This window comes from Liolophura sinensis, chromosome 1 (genome assembly GCF_032854445.1).
Source record: "Liolophura sinensis isolate JHLJ2023 chromosome 1, CUHK_Ljap_v2, whole genome shotgun sequence".
NCBI classification, from domain to species: Eukaryota; Metazoa; Mollusca; class Polyplacophora; order Chitonida; family Chitonidae; genus Liolophura; species Liolophura sinensis.
Genome location: NC_088295.1, coordinates 83,072,054 through 83,089,938, shown reverse-complemented (window position 1 = coordinate 83,089,938; position 17,885 = coordinate 83,072,054). Strand labels below are relative to the sequence as shown.

Here is a 17,885-nt window from a genome sequence, read left to right as displayed (position 1 = left end):
CAATGTGGAGGATACCAGTGTTTAAAATGTATTTTTATATTGACATGTATGGACACCGTTAAAAATGCCGAAATGCCGAAAAGTCTCACAGTTCATAATGCATTTGACTCCATTTGTTCTTTTCTTTGAGATAGAACTGCGTTAAGTAAATCTAGCATGTTATTGCTTTTTAGTTAGCCATTGTCCACCCGGCACTTTCGTCGACAAGGGAAGTCGCCGATGTTATCGTATCGTGGACAAGAAAGTGTCCTGGGATGAAGCCCAAGATGAGTGCGACCGTTTAGGAGGGAAGCTCGCTGTTATACCTGATAAGTCAACCTGGAAGTCCCTCGCAGACCAGTGGCCCAACAAGTATGTTTTTGGAAAATTCTATACGGTTTATCATATTAACCCCGACAGCATGTACAATGTAAATATCATGTTCAGCAATGAATCTACAGTTACATCACAGCCTGAGCTTTCCTGGTCAGGACATCAGTGTATTGGTTGGAGAATTTTCACTGTGGATCACACTGGGATTTGAACTCGCGTCTCTACATCTAAATTCCAGCATTCTATCAAATTGAAATTAGCCATTATAAGCACTGAGGAGCTACTCACACTACACATAATACATAAATGCTATATGAAACACGCTCAATCAGTATTCAGTCTTTCAAATTTTAATGCTTCATTGGTTTTTTCATTAGTTTGATGAGCGTGGGCCATATTAAACAGACCAGTATTTTACTGTGATGCGAATGGTATTTGTCGGGTCTTAAATTATTAAGAAAGGACCTATTGAACGCTATTGATTAAGGTAGCGCGTGTCTTCAGGAGAGTCGACATCTGTCACACAAACTTGCTGACAGCTTAGCCCCACACTTGTCTTTATGACTAGAAGTTCAAGGTTGTAATGATGACATGCTGTTCTGCTCTTAGCTTTATACTCCATCTTAATTCTTACACTATCGATTCTGGCTACATATGTGACAGTCTTGTCTCTGCCTCTTAACAATCCCCTGCGAGAACACCCATTCAGTCTGACCCTCCCTCCAACTGCTGACGATATGTCCATTGACCGCTAGTTGCCTGGAAACATTTTGTCCTTTGTTCTCAACATAATGCTTCTAGACCACTAACGATGAAAATGTTGATCGTTGACATTTTCTCCCTCCTCTAAGCTTATTCTTCCTTCAGTAATTCAATATACTACTTAGCTTAGTACATATATTTAGACTTGAATTAAGGATTTGTCCTTTAGCTGACCGTAACATTTTCAATTTATTAGAGATACATACGTTTCTTGTATTCACAAATTCACTAGATTGACTAATAACTTTTTATATCATGGTTTTAATCAAACCATTCATAATGTCTACATTTTTGAAACTGTGAAAACTTTGAAACTGTGTCAAGCAGAAATATTGACAAATCACCTGAAAAATAAAGAGTAAAGTTTTATGCGCGCTGTACTCTTATAATTGTTTGAAAATGTGTTAATCAAGGCTCGTTGTAAAAAGTTTTATCATTGCTACGTCTAGTGCATTTACCACGGTGGCATATATTTCTTCAATATTTCTTGAACATTACGCTCACCATGGTATATTATATCGTATCATATGTATCAAAGTCAAAGAAAACACTAAATGTCAGATGAAAGACACATTAAATGCTTTCCAGTAAAATAGTTCGATTTCTTTTGGGTTTTTTTAGAATTTTTGCTACTGAGTTAACTGTGTTTGAACATCAGATTCTAAGGTGGCCGCGGGCGACCCATTTGGCATCAGGGGCCCATTTTGGTTCCAAATAAGCTGCTTCAAAGTTCATTTTATGAATGTGTTCATGGTATATGCATTTTGAATGCAAAAGTCCAGCAGTCTGTGTGCATTAAGTGGCAAAACTTGAATATAACGTCACTTGACACAATATGGTCCAAAAAGGTACGCCACCATACAATCCAATTTTTAAATGCGTTTTAGTAGGTTGAAAAATTATATAGATATATATGGAATCATTTGCCTGCTTCATTGTCTTTCATCTAACATATATCTTCGTATGGTGGTTTTGTATTTGTTTTAAAGCTACTGTACCGTATTACGTGTCCTTTAAAACATCCCTTTATTTAAATTAAATAAGGATTGATGGCCACCCCTGCCTTATTTAAGCCATATTATGGTGATCAGTCAAAATCAAAATTGCTACAGACAGTTTTGAACTTCTTGGCATTGTTTGCTTTGTACAGATCCCCGTCTGACTTTTGGATTGGTATGATCTCCGACATTCGTGGGAACATGAAATGGCGCTGGGGTGTGAAGAATTTCCGCGTTGGCAGATCATTTAATAAATGGGAAGGTGGAAATGAGGTAAAATGGGAGCAGCAGCTCTACTAACCCTTACTATAAGTGTTACGTTATTTACAGCGATGCTGCGGCTGAAACCAGCATTTTCGATCTATAAGACGCCATTTCTCTTATATCAATTCTGTCTCCATGCGTTGGGATACTTGAAGACAAGGGATATAAGTTTGGGAACACTTTCCGGAAATTTGAACTCCACAGAGTCAACGGTTTTTGAAAAAAAGTTTTTAGACGAGAATGTACAGAATCCAATTTTTCCACCGTATCACATGACTCATGGCACCTTCATTTCTCGGTGCATCAATCTGAAGATAAGTTTCAGAAGCATAGATGTAGTAGTTCTGATTGAAGGGCTGTGACAACTTTGGTGGAATTATGCTTCACACAAAAACAAAAGTTTCAAGTCTGAATAGTTTAAACCCTAAATAAGAGGACATAAGAAGTTGTGTTGTATGTGATTAGTATACACCTTTCGAAACTGTCAATCAAGAACGCACATTTGACCAGTCCTACTCAGAATTATTGGAAGTAGGTTCCATTGTATTTGCTACATCCTGATTATAAAAGAAGAATAACTAGGCATTCATTATGCAAAAAGGTGTAAGGGATAAAAATTATTTTTAATAAAAGCAACATTAAATTATGTAAATAACACTAGGTACTATATCTTTATTTTGCTTCACCTTACGTCTGTTTGGATTATGGCGTATCATTCATTAATTCTATTTGAATTATTCATCCAAGCTATATCAATATCTCTGTGGTATTTCTGGCTTTAATTTGTGTATAAAAAATCAGTGCCTGTTTTGCGATGTTTTCGTACAAGTATGCCTAAATTCTGTGGTTAACAGTGACGATAAGAGAATCCGAAGAGCTGATATTTTCAAAACTGAACGATTTGTCGAAATATTAATGCCCAAGACTTACGCAAGTTGTTAACATATTTGAAGTACTGTTTTGTAAGACCATTTCTAAATGCTATGGTGCTGACACATAAACATGCTTTCATTCCCCCAGGCCAAGCACAAGAAGTGGTTTAAAGGAAGGAAAGAGCGTATGTGTGGTTGTGCGCGAGCTAAGCGCCTGGACTGGAAGCTCAACTCTTGTGGTGACAGGAAAGCATTCCTCTGTGAATTCCGTGCCAAAGGAGATGAACAGGTTTCGTGTAAGTGCCCTGTATGAACGCTTGAAACATTCCTGGAGATTCTTGTGGTATTTTGCCTAACCAGGAACTTTTCTTTTAGAAGCATATATGTTTAATTGTTTCAACTGAGTACCTCAGTAGATGAAAAGTTATTGAACCTTTATCCCTGCGACATTTCATGCAATTTGGATTTTGAAATATAACCAAAGAGTTCGGGAGAATCATAAATATATTAAATTTAAATGGCAGTCATTATTTTGTGCACTCTCTAAACACCATTACTTGATACTGAGGTCACATTCAGTAAATCTGTACATTTATATTTTGTGAAGTTTAGCGTAGATTTGTATGTACATATATGTGTTGCTGTTGGAACACAGTGAACTGCCCTGAAGGTTGGGAGCCATTTGGAGGCATGTGTTACATGATGGAGAGGAACAAGATTGGATACAATGATGCCCGAGACATCTGCCGTCTGAATGGAGCCGAACTGTTGTCCATTGGAAGCCAAGCAGAGAATGAATTCCTGGGGGATTTCCTGTGAGCATCCCTGTTGTTTCTCTTTGCCACCTGAACTGATTTAGCATTCCTGATGTCATAACAGCCATATTGTCTATGTCACATTAAGGTGTAGCTATAAGATATGTTGAGAGATTTAAATGGCCAGTCTTCTCCCAAATATCCTCTCAGAATATTGTTACTTAGTACTACAGCTCTAAAACTGGTTAATTGACATGCTATCAATTAACAAGGGCGTCCTAATTTTTTAACATGGGTAAGTCACTTAATGGGCGGACAGAGTCGACATGAAATTCTGCCTAGGGAATAATGCAGTTGTTGCAAATTTGGGTATGTTTTATGAATGATCTATTTCATGTGTTTACAGGAGAAACAATGTTGGCAAAGATAGTACCCCTGTCTGGATTGGCCTTAATGACCAGGAAAAAGAAATGAAATGGATCTTCCTTGATGGAACGGATTGGGAGGTAAGTAGCTGTCAATTGTCACATCGGTGATAGTTAAAACTATCCCCATTGCGTTGAACAGTGTGTTAATGTCTGCAAAGTAGATTTCATGTTGGATATTATGGTATTTAAACGAGCTATTCATACAACTATCAAGCATTATCTTCATTAAAGTTAAATACGACTGAAGAAGTTGGGGAGTAATTTCAGGACGGACAGACACTGACAAACAGTTGTTGTTTTACTTTTTTCTTTTGTGATCTATCCCTATCTTAAAAATATCCACCATAATAATGCCATACATCAGAAAAGCAATAGGTTCTAGATGTACCCGTAAAATGCTTGTAAAATACATGCAGAATAATATTTTGGCGTCCGAGAAAGGGAGAGGACTGGTACTGTCTTTAGCATACTTTTAGAAACAAGTGGACATTTGGTAAATGTAATGGTATGATTGTTGTAGGCTTTATATAGTATAGTTGATAGATTAATAGGGCTGTCATCATGATAAATACATGTTTAAATCACTTTCCCCATCTTCTCTGTCATAAGTGTGAGTGCCAACTATACATTCAGTTTTTTTAAGTTAGTTGTAGTCATGACGTCTTGCTTGTCAGTTCGGTGAAAGTCTTCTGCTTCTGTGTTCGATGTAGATAGTTCTGAAGCCTGTCTCGAATGACAATACATGTATATGAAACATAAAGGCTGGATGGATACAGCTGTAATGTTGATGTTGTTGTGCTCGTAGAATGGTTTCAAGAATTGGGCTGATCCTAAAGATCCGTACAGACCTGACAAAGATGACTGCGCGGCTGTTGAACCCTCTGGTAACTTCGACCTTCAGTGGAAAGACAGAAGCTGTAGCTCTAAATACTACTACATGTGTGAAGCCAAACCCACAGATATCAAGGCCTATGGATGTAAGTATGGTGGCCAGTTTTGCTGCCTCGTGTTTTGACCAAACAAAAGGCATTCTGTAACGTGCTGCATTCATTATTAAGTTTAGCATTTTTCAAGTGATATATTTTCCTTCATTTTGATTGATTCATCCACCTTATTATGTCACCTAATATCTTTCGTGAAATTCGATAATTCCTTATCACAAAAAGTGTTCAAATACAATAAATACGTGTGCGTGTGAAATCTCCAAATTCGTCTGAACTGGGAGACTTCACTACACTTGGGAAACGTTCTTTGAAGTGATATATTATTGAACATGGTGAAACCTGAATTGAAAAGTCCTTAAATAATTCTTATTCTTTTTGTTTGCCTTGTGGTTAGGTCGCAGTGGTAAAATTACCTGTCCCAAGAATGCTGAGTGTGCTACAACGAAGAGAGGTTCAACATGTGTCTGTAAGAATGGCTACACTGCCATAACACAGGATGAAGAGCTGGTCGGTTGCCAGAGTACGTGTAATTGCTTACATTGAGTTATGGATGAAAACAATATCACGGAATATTTATAGCATCTCATGTATGCAATATAGTGTTATTTCCAGCGTGAATGCAGGAAGTATTGGATATATACTTGTATATTAAAGGGGCAATAGGGACGTAGCTTGAAATAAAAGAAATAAAGAAAGTATTTGATGGAGGGATAGTGGACACAGCTATTGGCCCCAGTTTGGTCTTCACGTGACTGATAAAAAGAGCCGCTTGAGATAAAGTGTAAGGTATATATGTATCATATACATCATACAAAACGAGTTTGATGTATGCCATAGCATAAGTCTGGTTTCATATGGCAAGAAAAAAACAAAACAAATCAAAAAAAGCACACATACGCCTGAAAACAACAGCTTAAAATAAAGAATGTGCTAAGCACGTAGCAGAGGCAATTGACTGTTGTGTGCTTACTTAGAGTTTTGTTCTGATCGCAGGGGCAAGTGTGTGCCACGGTTCCGGAGATCCTCACTTCACTACGTTTGATGGGGTGAGGATCCACTTCCAAGGCTCGTGCCGCTATACCCTTGCCAAACCTTGTGACGGTGCTATGCAATCTGGAGATTTGTTCAATGTGACCGTTCAGCTGGAGCACCGCAGACATAAACGTACTGTCACCTATGTCAGAAGTGTGTATGTGGAGGCTTATGGTGTGGAGGTGGCGCTTCTCAAGGACCGACAGATGAAGGTTTGTATGCATGCTACATTCATTTTTATATACTGCAAAATTCAGCTGTTTTGTAACGTTCGCAGATTTCACTCTGATATGTACATATATACACAGTGACAGCAAAATGTTCTCTACAGATGTACGCAGTCATAGCAAAATGTACCCTACACATGCACACAGTCGTAGCTAAATATAACCTACAGATGTACACAGTCATAGCTAAGTGTTTTCTACAGATGTACACAGTCGTAGCTAAATGTAATCTACAGATATACACATTCATAGCTAAATGTAATCCACAGATGAACACATTCATAGCTAAATGTACTCTACAGTCATGTCCATGGGTTCGAATCTAGTTTGTGCTGGCTCAGCAGTGGCTTTACTTTACCAAATTAAATAGTTGAGGTATAGTAGTTTTCTCTGGGTACTGTATAGTTCCCACCACTAATATATATTGTTTCTGACATATGCCTTACAGTTACATGAAACACCATTTAAGTATAACAACTTACTGAGAATAACCCCTCCTCCACTCATTCTCCGCAGGTGAATGGTGACCACAGACATCCTGGCATTCAGCTAGCAGAGGGAAAAGTCACCACCGAGCTAGAAGGCTGTCGTTCACTGGTTGTCACATTAGTCGGTGAGTCCAGGACAGGCCATTGTTTTCACTGTTACCGTTGAAGTATCTCAAAAAATAATGTAGATAAATCCATGCCAGTTGTTTAGAGTGTCCCTAATAAAATGTCCATGATAGTTTATGCTTACATTACCACAAACAACTGGTTTCCAGTCTCAACCCAGATGTGTTTTGTGATAGATTATATGTACTAGTTTTAATCTTAGTTTTGTATTGAACTGTTTATGCGCCGTGACGAGAGTATTTTGAAATACCCATTTTCTGTGCGTATAACTTACAGTTAATTTTCAAGTGACAATGTTAATAATAAGCCATTGATTTCTTACAATTTTTAATGATATTTGATGTCATATTCTTTAGGTACATATACCATCTCATTTGCTTCAAGGTGCCATCTTAATGAATAAGTACCAGTTTGTAACAGTAACAGTTTGAATGTCAAGAAATGTTGTTAAAATTTTTTGCAGACCTTGGCGTAAGAGTTTCATTCAGTGATAACCACAAAGTCCGAGTTGAGGTTCCTGACAAATACTTCAACAAGATGTGTGGTATCTGCGGAAACTACAACGATGAGGAAGATGATGATAAGTTCATCGCCTACACCAACGAACCAGGGGATTACTTTCAAATTGGGAACAGTTGGCTGACCTACTCGCATCCTGATGATGCAGAGGAAAACGAAGCAGAGGGACATGAAGAGTGAGTTGTCTAATTGACATATTCCTCATAATTGTGTGAAAAATCTGTTACAGACAAATTTGGTGTTAATATTTGGCACATTCCAGGTAGGCCAGGTGTTTATATTATTTTGCCAAATTACTTCATTGTCCGCTTGCAAACGGGGATTTCCCAAAACAAAATAAACGAAGGTGTCTGTTTAAAGTGCCCGTCCATGATTTCTTTTTTGTTTGTAAGCAAAAGTCCGCTAAACACATACATGTACCTACTCAGCGCTACATGTTGGAGACTGCCAAGGGACACCACTATGACAAGGCCGAAAATATTTGACTGACTTTCTTGAAAGCACATCTTTAAAGAAAGTGGTAAAGTCATAGCCCTACTGCATAATATGAAATCAAGGTTACCTGGGTTATCTGAGAATAATTCAATAAAAGACACATAAATGCAGTAGGAAGCATTTCTTCCTAAATTTGAGACTTTTGATTTGTAGCTGCACGAATGTGCCGAGTGTTCCGATTACTGACGAGTGTACAGAGGCCTCAAAAATGTTGTATCGCTCCAAGGAGTTGTGTGGTTGGCTGAACACTGAGCGCTTTGTTATGGCACACGGGTTCCTCAAGCCAGAAAACTACATCGAGAGCTGTGTGTTTGACATGTGTGCCGGTATGGACCTGCAGGAAGTGCGCTGTAACTACGCAGAGTCTTACGCCACTGAAGCGATATCTAAAGGAGCCGATCTTTCCTGGAGAGAGGGAACCGATTGTGGTCAGTTGGCTTTACTCATTCTCATAGTTCTCGGCTTTAGTTCACCTGTATCAAATGAGAGAATTATATGTTTCATTGAGGGTTTGTCAGAGTTCACTTTACATTCTACATTTCAATTACTACCGAAGTGTTAATCCGAGTAGTGTGTGTTAAATTGAAAATTTAAATGGTTAATTTAAAAGGGATGATATTTCATACGTTAGATGTGGTATGTTTGTCTGAGATCGCCATGAAGAAAAACTTTTTTCATCGATGCTAAAATCTCTCATGCGTATTATAGTATAAACATCAGTAATTTACTTAAGGCTCGAACACAAAGATTGAAAGGCAGTAATCGCTTCCAGTTTGGAGTAAATTGTCATGCAAAATCTAGAATTTATTAATTTTATTGTCTTTATAGATAAGAGAGGCTATACCGATATTCTCTAAGTGTAACTGATTTAATCCTCGTGATGCTCAAGGTTATTTGTAGGACGCTGTCAACACTTTACCAGTACTGCTCCTTAACAGTATTCAACTTGTCTCCGCTGTCTCACCACGCTGAATCGTACAACTCCACTGCATCATTGTCTAATCTCACGTCATGACTAGATTCATATTTTCAATGGTCTTGTCACATGCTATGATATATGTTTTATTTGTCCTTTAGCCCCACTGTGCCCTGAGAACGCCGTTTTTAGGTCTAAGGCCTCAGCTTGTCAAGACAGCTGTGAGAACCCCGAAGCGTCAGTCTGCTGTAAACGTAAACCACAGGAGGGATGTGAATGTAAGACAGGCTACTTACTTAGTGGTACCAAGTGTGTACGTTCCAGTGAATGCGGATGCAGGGGACGTGATGGCGTCTACAGACAGGTATGAAAATATAGATGCAGAAAGAGATCACTTAACATAATTTAGTTTTACCCCTTGGCTGAAGGGTATTAACATTGAAGTTAGGAAATCTGTCCATGATCTGTTGCTGAGACTACAGGTTCATTAATGTTTACAAAATGTTAAAAAAGTTGTTTATCTCTGCCACAGTAGCAAATGACTTTGTCTTTCTCGTTTTCTCTGGTCATTTTGAGTTTGCTGGTGTAAAATTAATGAGGGGATATCAATGAAACTTTCAAGATAGATGCACCAGTATATGCCCCAGAAAATATTAAAATGTGGGAAATGGAAATAACCTTCTGTATGCACCTCTAATTCATTAGCTTCTCAAGTGTATGTGGGTAAAATACCTTAGTATTTTGGTAATGAAAATAGGTGCTGCGTGACCACTTTCTATATACAGGGAGTATGGTTTTAGTCAATTACTCCTACTGGAATGTAATTCCTTGACTAATAGATGTGATGTGAGTATATACAAATACGTGTATACAACTACACGACGTAAATTCATCCATTTTTGCATTAGGTTGGTGATGTGTGGACAGATGGACGATGTCACCGTAAATACACATGTCAGAGGAATGGGAAAATCCTGGAGGAAGATGTTAGTTGCCATGAAACCGCCACATGCAAGAGAAATCGCTTTGGCAAGCAGTCTTGTCATTGTCAGAGAGGTTACGAGGGAGATGGTATAACCTCATGTGAAGGTAAATTTTGTTTCTTCACATTTCACATTAGTAATGGGTCCCAGCTAGGGAAGGGACATCTTTTACGAGAGGTCATATGTCAAGGACTAAACTGGTCGTGAGGTTCACTTCAATTTTCCATGGTGCCTCCCTGGGCTGGTGGTTATTGCATGTTAGCTATACGAATGCAATCACTGTTAGTTCAAGTCAGCAAGCAGCGGATTTGATAAGACTCAAATCAAATAAATAAATAAATCAGTTTTCTGTGGTTCTCTTCAGTTCGAAACGGCTGTACCAGAACTTAATTTGGTGGAGCAGTTCCTTCTAGCTCTGCCTGGTTTCTTCTAGGTAGAAACAGTTTATAGCTAGGGAACACTAAGTGACCTAAAACTTCATCCATGACTAAATTTTTTTTATTTATTCTGGTTCTTAGAGTTCTGGTGATCTTAGTAAGACCTTTTGAGGAAGATGACGACATAAACACTAATATTTTATTACACTGATTTGCCTCTAAAAAGGCACCGCCTTTTAGGCGAAATTTTAGGTCATTTTAAAGTAGTCTGTAGGACCGAATAAAACACCAGTCAGATAAATAGCTACCTAAATATCTAAATGAAATATCATGTAAGGGTAAAAATCATGCCTTCATTGATGGATTGCAGAGGTGGTGTCTTCACCAGTAATGTACACGTTTATTAACATCTTAGTTTTGGTGTCATCGATATATGTAAGTAAATATAAATTTAATGCTTGATACATTATGCTAAAATGAATTGCGCTATGCTTTATATGTGTCTTACATATTTTGTTTTAATGAGAAACAAGGATGTTAAACAACTTGGGCCACTTGCACTAAGTTGACTGTAAGTCATGTGTCCTATATGTAGTTACAATTAATGTAGCCTATTATTATTTTGTGCAAGAGACCCCTGTTCCAGTATACATGTGATACCAAAAATTACGAGACTTGCTCTGTCATATTGGTCCTAGTTTGTGATGATCATAGAGTTTAGCTAATTAATTCGTGTGGACATCATTTTACACTTTGCTTTCATTTTTTCCCTCAGACATTGATGAATGTACATCAAAGAGGAGGCCATGTGGCCGTGATGCGAGGTGTGAAAACACACCGGGATCCTATAAATGTATACTGGAATGTAAGAAAGCTTTGAGGAGCGCAGAGGACGATGTAAAGGTATGTGTGTGTATATATATATATATATATATATATATATATATATATATATATATATATATATATATATATATAATCTGATTTCTCAATAAAGCAATGAATGTATTTAAATGAACACTTTTGTGGAATGGTGATATTCATTTCCTATTCCAGCTTGGAGAAAAAACTCACAGATTTACAAATAGAATTATGTGGAAAAATACATTGCTTTTTATGAAAAGTGTGCATGATGAGATTTGTAGTGGTGCTGACGACAGCAGAGGCAGTGTTAGGACCATTTGGAAAGAGGCCTTTTGATGACATTATAAATCTGCAAGTTTACCGAAGAATCTACTGTATGAAAGTGTATCTTTGGGTTGGTTAGTTGAATTCATACCTCAAAAAAATCTAGAAATTATTGCACATGATTACTTCATTTGGTTGCCTAATGGCCCTTTCAAGATGTATAGCATTGTTCTGAATGTTAGAAGTCTGACCCCTTTGGATTTGCAGTGTAATGCGGTATGTCTGTTTTCTCATGTAGATATCAACGAGTGTCGTCAGAAGGATAAGGGTGGTTGTTCTCACAGATGTGTGAACCTGCGTGGAAGCTACAGGTGCATATGCCCAGCTGGCACGACCATGGGAGATGACAAAAAGACCTGCTCACGTGAGTATTGAGCTGATTTCACTCATAGCCGCCCATGTGCCAACTCCTTCTGCATAGGTGAAAGTTCTATTGTGTTCATGCTAGAGCCCTACACGTAAGCTGTAAATACGACAACCGGGCACAGGAAAGCCTATCAAGTTCCAAGTCCATTTTACTTTCACTCATAAGAAAACCAGCCTTCTGTTGATTATATATTACTAGAAAATATATTAAAGTTTTCAATAATAAATAAACAATAATTTACTAGTAGCGTCTAATAAGCATAGTATTCCTCAGCTAATCTTTGTGTTGTGCACCCTCCTCTTCACTATCAGCTTCGTTTTTACAATGGCAGTGGTCAAATTTGCTTGAAAACAGTTGAAATGTGTATGTATGAATGATTAGATTTAGTTGTGTAGCTAATAAAATGGTATTCCTTGCTGGTTTGCCAATGCAGATTGAAAAAGAAGTGAGTGAGAAATCTTGCCAGACCATGCCTATCCTAGTTACTCTGTAAATACAGTCAGCGTCATAGTTCTGTTACAGGGGTCTTAAGAACTGCTTTTAGATTAAAACTGTCAACCCAAGTAGCACCAACAACTCAGGCTAAGCATATCTGGGTGGAATTTCTAGCCATTTAATACACATTTGCAAAAATAGAAAATTTTAAAGATATATATTTTGCATCTTGTTAATCGAATTCATTAATATAGACCACGGCAAAATCACGTATACAGAACATCAAATCTCTTCCGCTTTAAATTTATGTCGAAATTACATCTTATAATTAGGGAAACAAGTAAACTAAACTGTATAGCCTGCCAACAAGTCTCACCCCATTTTTTGAGTGTGAAATTGATCTTTGTATAATTTGTCATTTTCACTGCATCATATTTCAGAACCTAACGACTGTAAAGAAGGAGTGGATTTGTCTCAGGTTGAACCAGCTCTAGATGATGAACCATATAAAAGAAGTAAGCCAAAGAAGGACTGGCTGAAAATCTTGAAGGTTCGTCCTGGCAGGAGGAGGAGGAGGAGAAAGAATAGAAAAGGAATCAGCAGCGAGGAAGATGACAGTGACGAGAAAAAGAAGTCCAGGTCAAGTAAGAAGAGGTCTGGAAAGGCAAGTAAGAAGAGGTCTGGAAAGGCAAGTAAGAAGAGGTCTGGAAAGGCAAGTAAGAACAAGTCTGGAAAGGCAAGTAAGAAGAGGTCTGGAAAGGCAAGTAAGAAGAGGTCTGGAAAGGCAAGTAAGAACAAGTCTGGAAAGGCCAGTAAGAACAAGTCTGGAAAGGCAAGTAAGAACAGATCTGGAAAGGCAAGTAAGAACAAGTCTGGAAAGGCAAGTAAGAACAGATCTGGAAAGGCAAGTAAGAACAGATCTGGAAAGGCAAGTAAGAACAGGTCTGGAAAGGCAAGTAAGAACAAGTCTGGAAAGGCAAGTAAGAAGAAAAGTAGAAAGGGAAAGAAAAGTAGTGGAGGAAGCTCTGACAAAGATGATTTGCTGAAAAAACTGTTGATCAAAAAGTCCAGTTCAGAAGAGAAAAGTAGGAATAAGAGTGGAAAAGCTCTGAACAAGGCAAGTAAGAACAAGTCTGGAAAGGCAAGTAAGAACAGATCTGGAAAGGCAAGTAAGAACAGATCTGGAAAGGCAAGTAAGAACAGGTCTGGAAAGGCAAGTAAGAACAAGTCTGGAAAGGCAAGTAAGAAGAAAAGTAGAAAGGGAAAGAAAAGTAGTGGAGGAAGCTCTGACAAAGATGATTTGCTGAAAAAACTGTTGATCAAAAAGTCCAGTTCAGAAGAGAAAAGTAGGAATAAGAGTGGAAAAGGCAGCAAGGGCAAGGGAAGAAAGAGTAAGGGAAAGAAGAGTAAGGGAAAGAAGAGTAGGGGAAAGAAGAGCAAGGGAAAGAAGAGTAGTGGAGGAAGCTCTGATGATGATGATAATGTGCTGGAAAAACTGCTGGGCAAAAAGAGAAGTTCAGGATCAAGAAGTGGAAACGGCAAGAAAAGAGGGTCCAAAAGCAAAAGCAAAGGTAGCTCTAGTAACGAGGGTGTAAGCGGTAAGAGGAGAAAGGCTAAAGCCAAGAAACGCCGTGGCAAAGGATCAGATGAGAGTGGTTCTTTAGAGGCTGCACCAGCTCAAAACTTTTTGGAAGACTTGTTTGCATTCGATAACTCCGTTGAATCCGGAAGCTCTGAATCCGGAAGCTCTGAAAGTGGAAGTCGTCGTAAGGACAGAAAAACAAAGAAGCGGAAATCTAAGAACAAGAGCAAAAGTAAGAGTAAAGGAAAGAGCAGGCGTAATAAGAAGAAAAAGAGTGAGAAGATTGAAAGGATGAAGGCTGAAGTGTTCGCAAAACTTCGAGGCCAAAACAAGGAATTTATTAAAAATATTTTGGAAAAGAAAAAGACAGGTGGTGGCAAGAAAAATCGGATACGGAAGGAGAAAGGTTGGAAAAAATTCACTAAAAACTCGGATGGAAATGATGCAGTTGACGAGCCTCAAGCCGACGAACGAAAGCCCAATAAGGATGCTGACAGGGACTGGATTAAATCTGCAGATGAGTGTGTGAGCACTGAACAAACCGAAGGCAAGGTTCCAGTTATCAAGGGAGACGGCTTCAAGCTCAACAAGAAGTCTGGAAAGTGTCAGGGTGAGTGGGTTACCTGGTATATGGTCAGATAGCATGAACTAGTCTGTAAAGGCTAGAATAGGGGCATTTGGTCAGAATACACCCGCTAATCAGTAACACAAGAATACCAGTCTTTGGTCAGATAGTACCGACCAATCAACATGGATAGAATACAGGCATTTGGTGAAACAGCACCAACCAATCAACCAACAAGGCTAATTCGCCCATGCATAGCACGGACTAATCATTTAGTCTGGAATACAAGCCTTTGGTCAGATAGTGCAGACCAATCAATAATACGAGAATACAGGCATTTTGTGCTTCCCGTCACTGATCATATAAACAATTGGAATAAAAGCGAACAAGGTTAAACCACATGTTAAAAAGAAGTTTTTAAACCTTACACTGCTACATGTATTTTCGGTCACAACTATAGTGCTTTACAGTCATAAAAGTTTTATGCTACGAAGCAAAAATGAATTGAAGTTTTGTTAAAATTCTAAACTGAAATAATTGGGTAAACATGTTTGATCTTTTGGGGAGTCTGAACATCAGTATGAATACTATTAAATTAGCCAGGGTTGGGTATAAAGAATAAGCAAAGTAACTATGAAGAAGTTTATTTTGGTCATCGCAGTATTTTATCTTTCTTTGATTATTTCTATTAAACAAAGGAATGAAATTGCATGTGCATGAGGCCATTCTCTTGTAAATATAACTTTATTTTCTGTTTTTAGATATTAACGAATGTAGAGAACGCACCCACAAATGTCCTAAAGGATCCAAGTGTAAAAACACCATTGGCTCATATACATGCCAGTGTAAAAAAGGCAACTTGGTCGAAATTGCTGGAAAAATGAAGTGTGAAGGTAAGAACTAACATCAACTGTAGCACTGCACAATTTGTACGTGAACCTGGTGTATTGTGATACAGTAATGAATTTTTAGTAATGTATGGACTTTAATAAATGTAACATATAACAGACAAATACATTTCATGGTGTGATTACATGTTATAAACACATTGAAATGGTCATTAAGTTATATTTTACTAATGCATAAAAATGGAATGCTGTTCCAGATGTTTTTATAAATTGAGCTAGGTTCCTACTGGAATTGTTTTGTACTAAGCTAGTTTTAGATACATTCTTCATCCTGTGACTGAAATGGTTCGAAAAGTTTGCTTGATAAACATTTTCGTAAAGTCTGTGTTTCATAATTTATGAAAAGTGAGGTTAAGTAATATAGTCTTAATCAGCCATGGCGGATTCCAGTCTCTACCATTTTATGTCCAAAAGTTGACGGACGCTCTTGTTCGACTGGCTGATAAATGTACATGTCTAGTGTCTAGTGTGGATTAGATTAAAATTGGAATGATAATCTACTATAATTCTTCAACCTTTTCGCATGTTTGCAAGGTGTTTATTCAAGCATATTCTAATGGCTCCATTCTGTAAGTCCTTAAGGTGCCCAATGAAAAAATGTACATTAATGGCACTGAAAGTTGCTCTCTCATGTCCGAAAAGTTTGAGGAATTAGGGTAGTGCCAAACACGACAGAACCATTGTGATGGAGCGTTAGACAATGCATTGAAAAACCTGCACGCTTCTGTTTGACAGGCTGGGCGACTTGCCGAGGCTCTGGTGACCCTCACTACTTCACCTTTGACGGCATCAAGATTGACTACATGGGCACTTGTACCTACACCTTGGTCAAGCCCTGCCCGACATCAGGCGTCTGTAATGTGCCCTACTTCAATGTTGAGGTGAAGAACTGGCATAAACCCGACAAGAGCCCACGTGTGTCCTTTGCCAGATATGTTCTAGTGAAGATTGGCAACAGCCGTATCCAGCTAGGGCCAGGCAGAGGCAATGTGTACATTAGTAAGCTCACAGAGGAAATAGAGAAACCATTAGATGGTGGCGAGGTAAGCGATTTCCTCCTAGGTCATTTAGCAGGTAAAAGACCCATCGCTGAGACCCGTCTCAGAAATATTTCACTTAATGAACAGTGGCAATTTTTATGGATGGAAGAAACTGCTCTAATGCAATGGTTTTTATTAGCATGCCATATCGGTGGAAAAACAAACGTTAGTAAACTTTATGTAAAACTGCCTAAACAGCCTTAGGGGCCTCAGACAAAATGCTTAATGAGGCGATTGTTTGGAAGCTCCTACTTTGGTATTTCATGTACATATATTTATTGCTCTATGCTATTCACTGATGTGTGATGTACCATGTGCGTATTTCAGTGGGTAGGCGTTCAATACTTCTTGCCGGTCACCAATCATCCGGACCTCCCTGGGGTGGAGATTACACAAAAGGGCCGCAGCATGCTCGTCCAAACAGACTTCCTCAGAGTGGAATACGACGGAGACTCCAGAGTGTCTGCCTCAATTCCATCAAATATCTACAAAAACATGTAAGCCCAACTTTACTACACATCGCCCATACTCTCAAAATGTGCTTTTGATGTTCTCTTTTGTTCACATGGATTGTCTAAATTGGCTATAAAGTATAACGAGTTCACTTCCTAAGTACTTGTGTCCCATTTGTGTTGAAAGTAAACCACTGCTTTCATGTGAAGAAAAGAGTATTTATCGATTTACAGGTCCTGGTTGAGAATATATGCGCTGTCTTCATATAGGCAAAAGTTTATTTATCAATTTGCTCGTGCTCTAGGTGAAAATAAATGTACTATGTTATAAATGCAATCTCCAAAATGGAATTCTTTTCGTCTGAAACTTTCTTTTAATGCAAACAAAAGTTTGTTAATTAACTTGTGTCTTAAATAAATTGCCCTCAGGTGACAAGAGGCTGGATTTCTGTGGTTACGCTGCCACACTGCCCTTTTTTTGCTCCGGTTCACTCAACCATTTACACCATGACCAGACCAGGTTCACTACTTAAATATTTGTTAAAGTTAGATGCCCTGTCTCTATCTGAACAACCGGCCCAGATAGCACAGTTGGTAGAGCGTCCGCTTCGGGACCGGTAGATCCAGGATTAATCCTTGATCGAGTCACACCTAAGACTTTAAGAGAGGAAGTTGTAACTTCCTCGCTTGGCGTTCAGCATGAGGGGATAGTGCAACGACTGGTTGACCCGTATCAGTATAATGGCTCGGGCGGGGCGGCTTGCTTGCCTTCAGTAAGTCGCCTCAGTGAGGCAGCACTAAATAAAAGAGCGGTGGAAATCCGTCCTGCAACAAGGAGGCACATTACACG

At 38.5% G+C, this 17,885-nt stretch overlaps 1 protein-coding gene across 3 annotated transcripts in view; it reads left to right on the top strand.

Annotated features, from left to right (window-relative positions):
* LOC135461826 (IgGFc-binding protein-like) overlaps positions 1-17,885 on the top strand; it is a 60,654-nt gene that overhangs the window by 27,974 nt on the left and 14,795 nt on the right. Inside the window, exons 33-48 of one of the 3 annotated variants that reach the window (XM_064739073.1) lie at positions 174-351; positions 2,225-2,345; positions 3,357-3,504; positions 3,864-4,023; positions 4,370-4,469; positions 5,197-5,368; positions 5,730-5,855; positions 6,329-6,579; positions 7,111-7,207; positions 7,672-7,903; positions 8,376-8,650; positions 9,300-9,502; positions 10,047-10,227; positions 11,274-11,401; positions 11,925-12,050; positions 12,929-13,066. In XM_064739073.1, the coding sequence (XP_064595143.1) occupies positions 174-351; positions 2,225-2,345; positions 3,357-3,504; positions 3,864-4,023; positions 4,370-4,469; positions 5,197-5,368; positions 5,730-5,855; positions 6,329-6,579; positions 7,111-7,207; positions 7,672-7,903; positions 8,376-8,650; positions 9,300-9,502; positions 10,047-10,227; positions 11,274-11,401; positions 11,925-11,978 (2,426 nt within the window). In that variant the 3' untranslated portion in view covers positions 11,979-12,050; positions 12,929-13,066. Of the gene's footprint in view, positions 1-173; positions 352-2,224; positions 2,346-3,356; positions 3,505-3,863; positions 4,024-4,369; positions 4,470-5,196; positions 5,369-5,729; positions 5,856-6,328; positions 6,580-7,110; positions 7,208-7,671; positions 7,904-8,375; positions 8,651-9,299; positions 9,503-10,046; positions 10,228-11,273; positions 11,402-11,924; positions 12,051-12,928; positions 14,681-15,396; positions 15,529-16,278; positions 16,587-16,910; positions 17,081-17,885 lie in introns of those variants that run through there. The other 2 variants (XM_064739075.1, XM_064739074.1) reach the window with 2 other exon arrangements.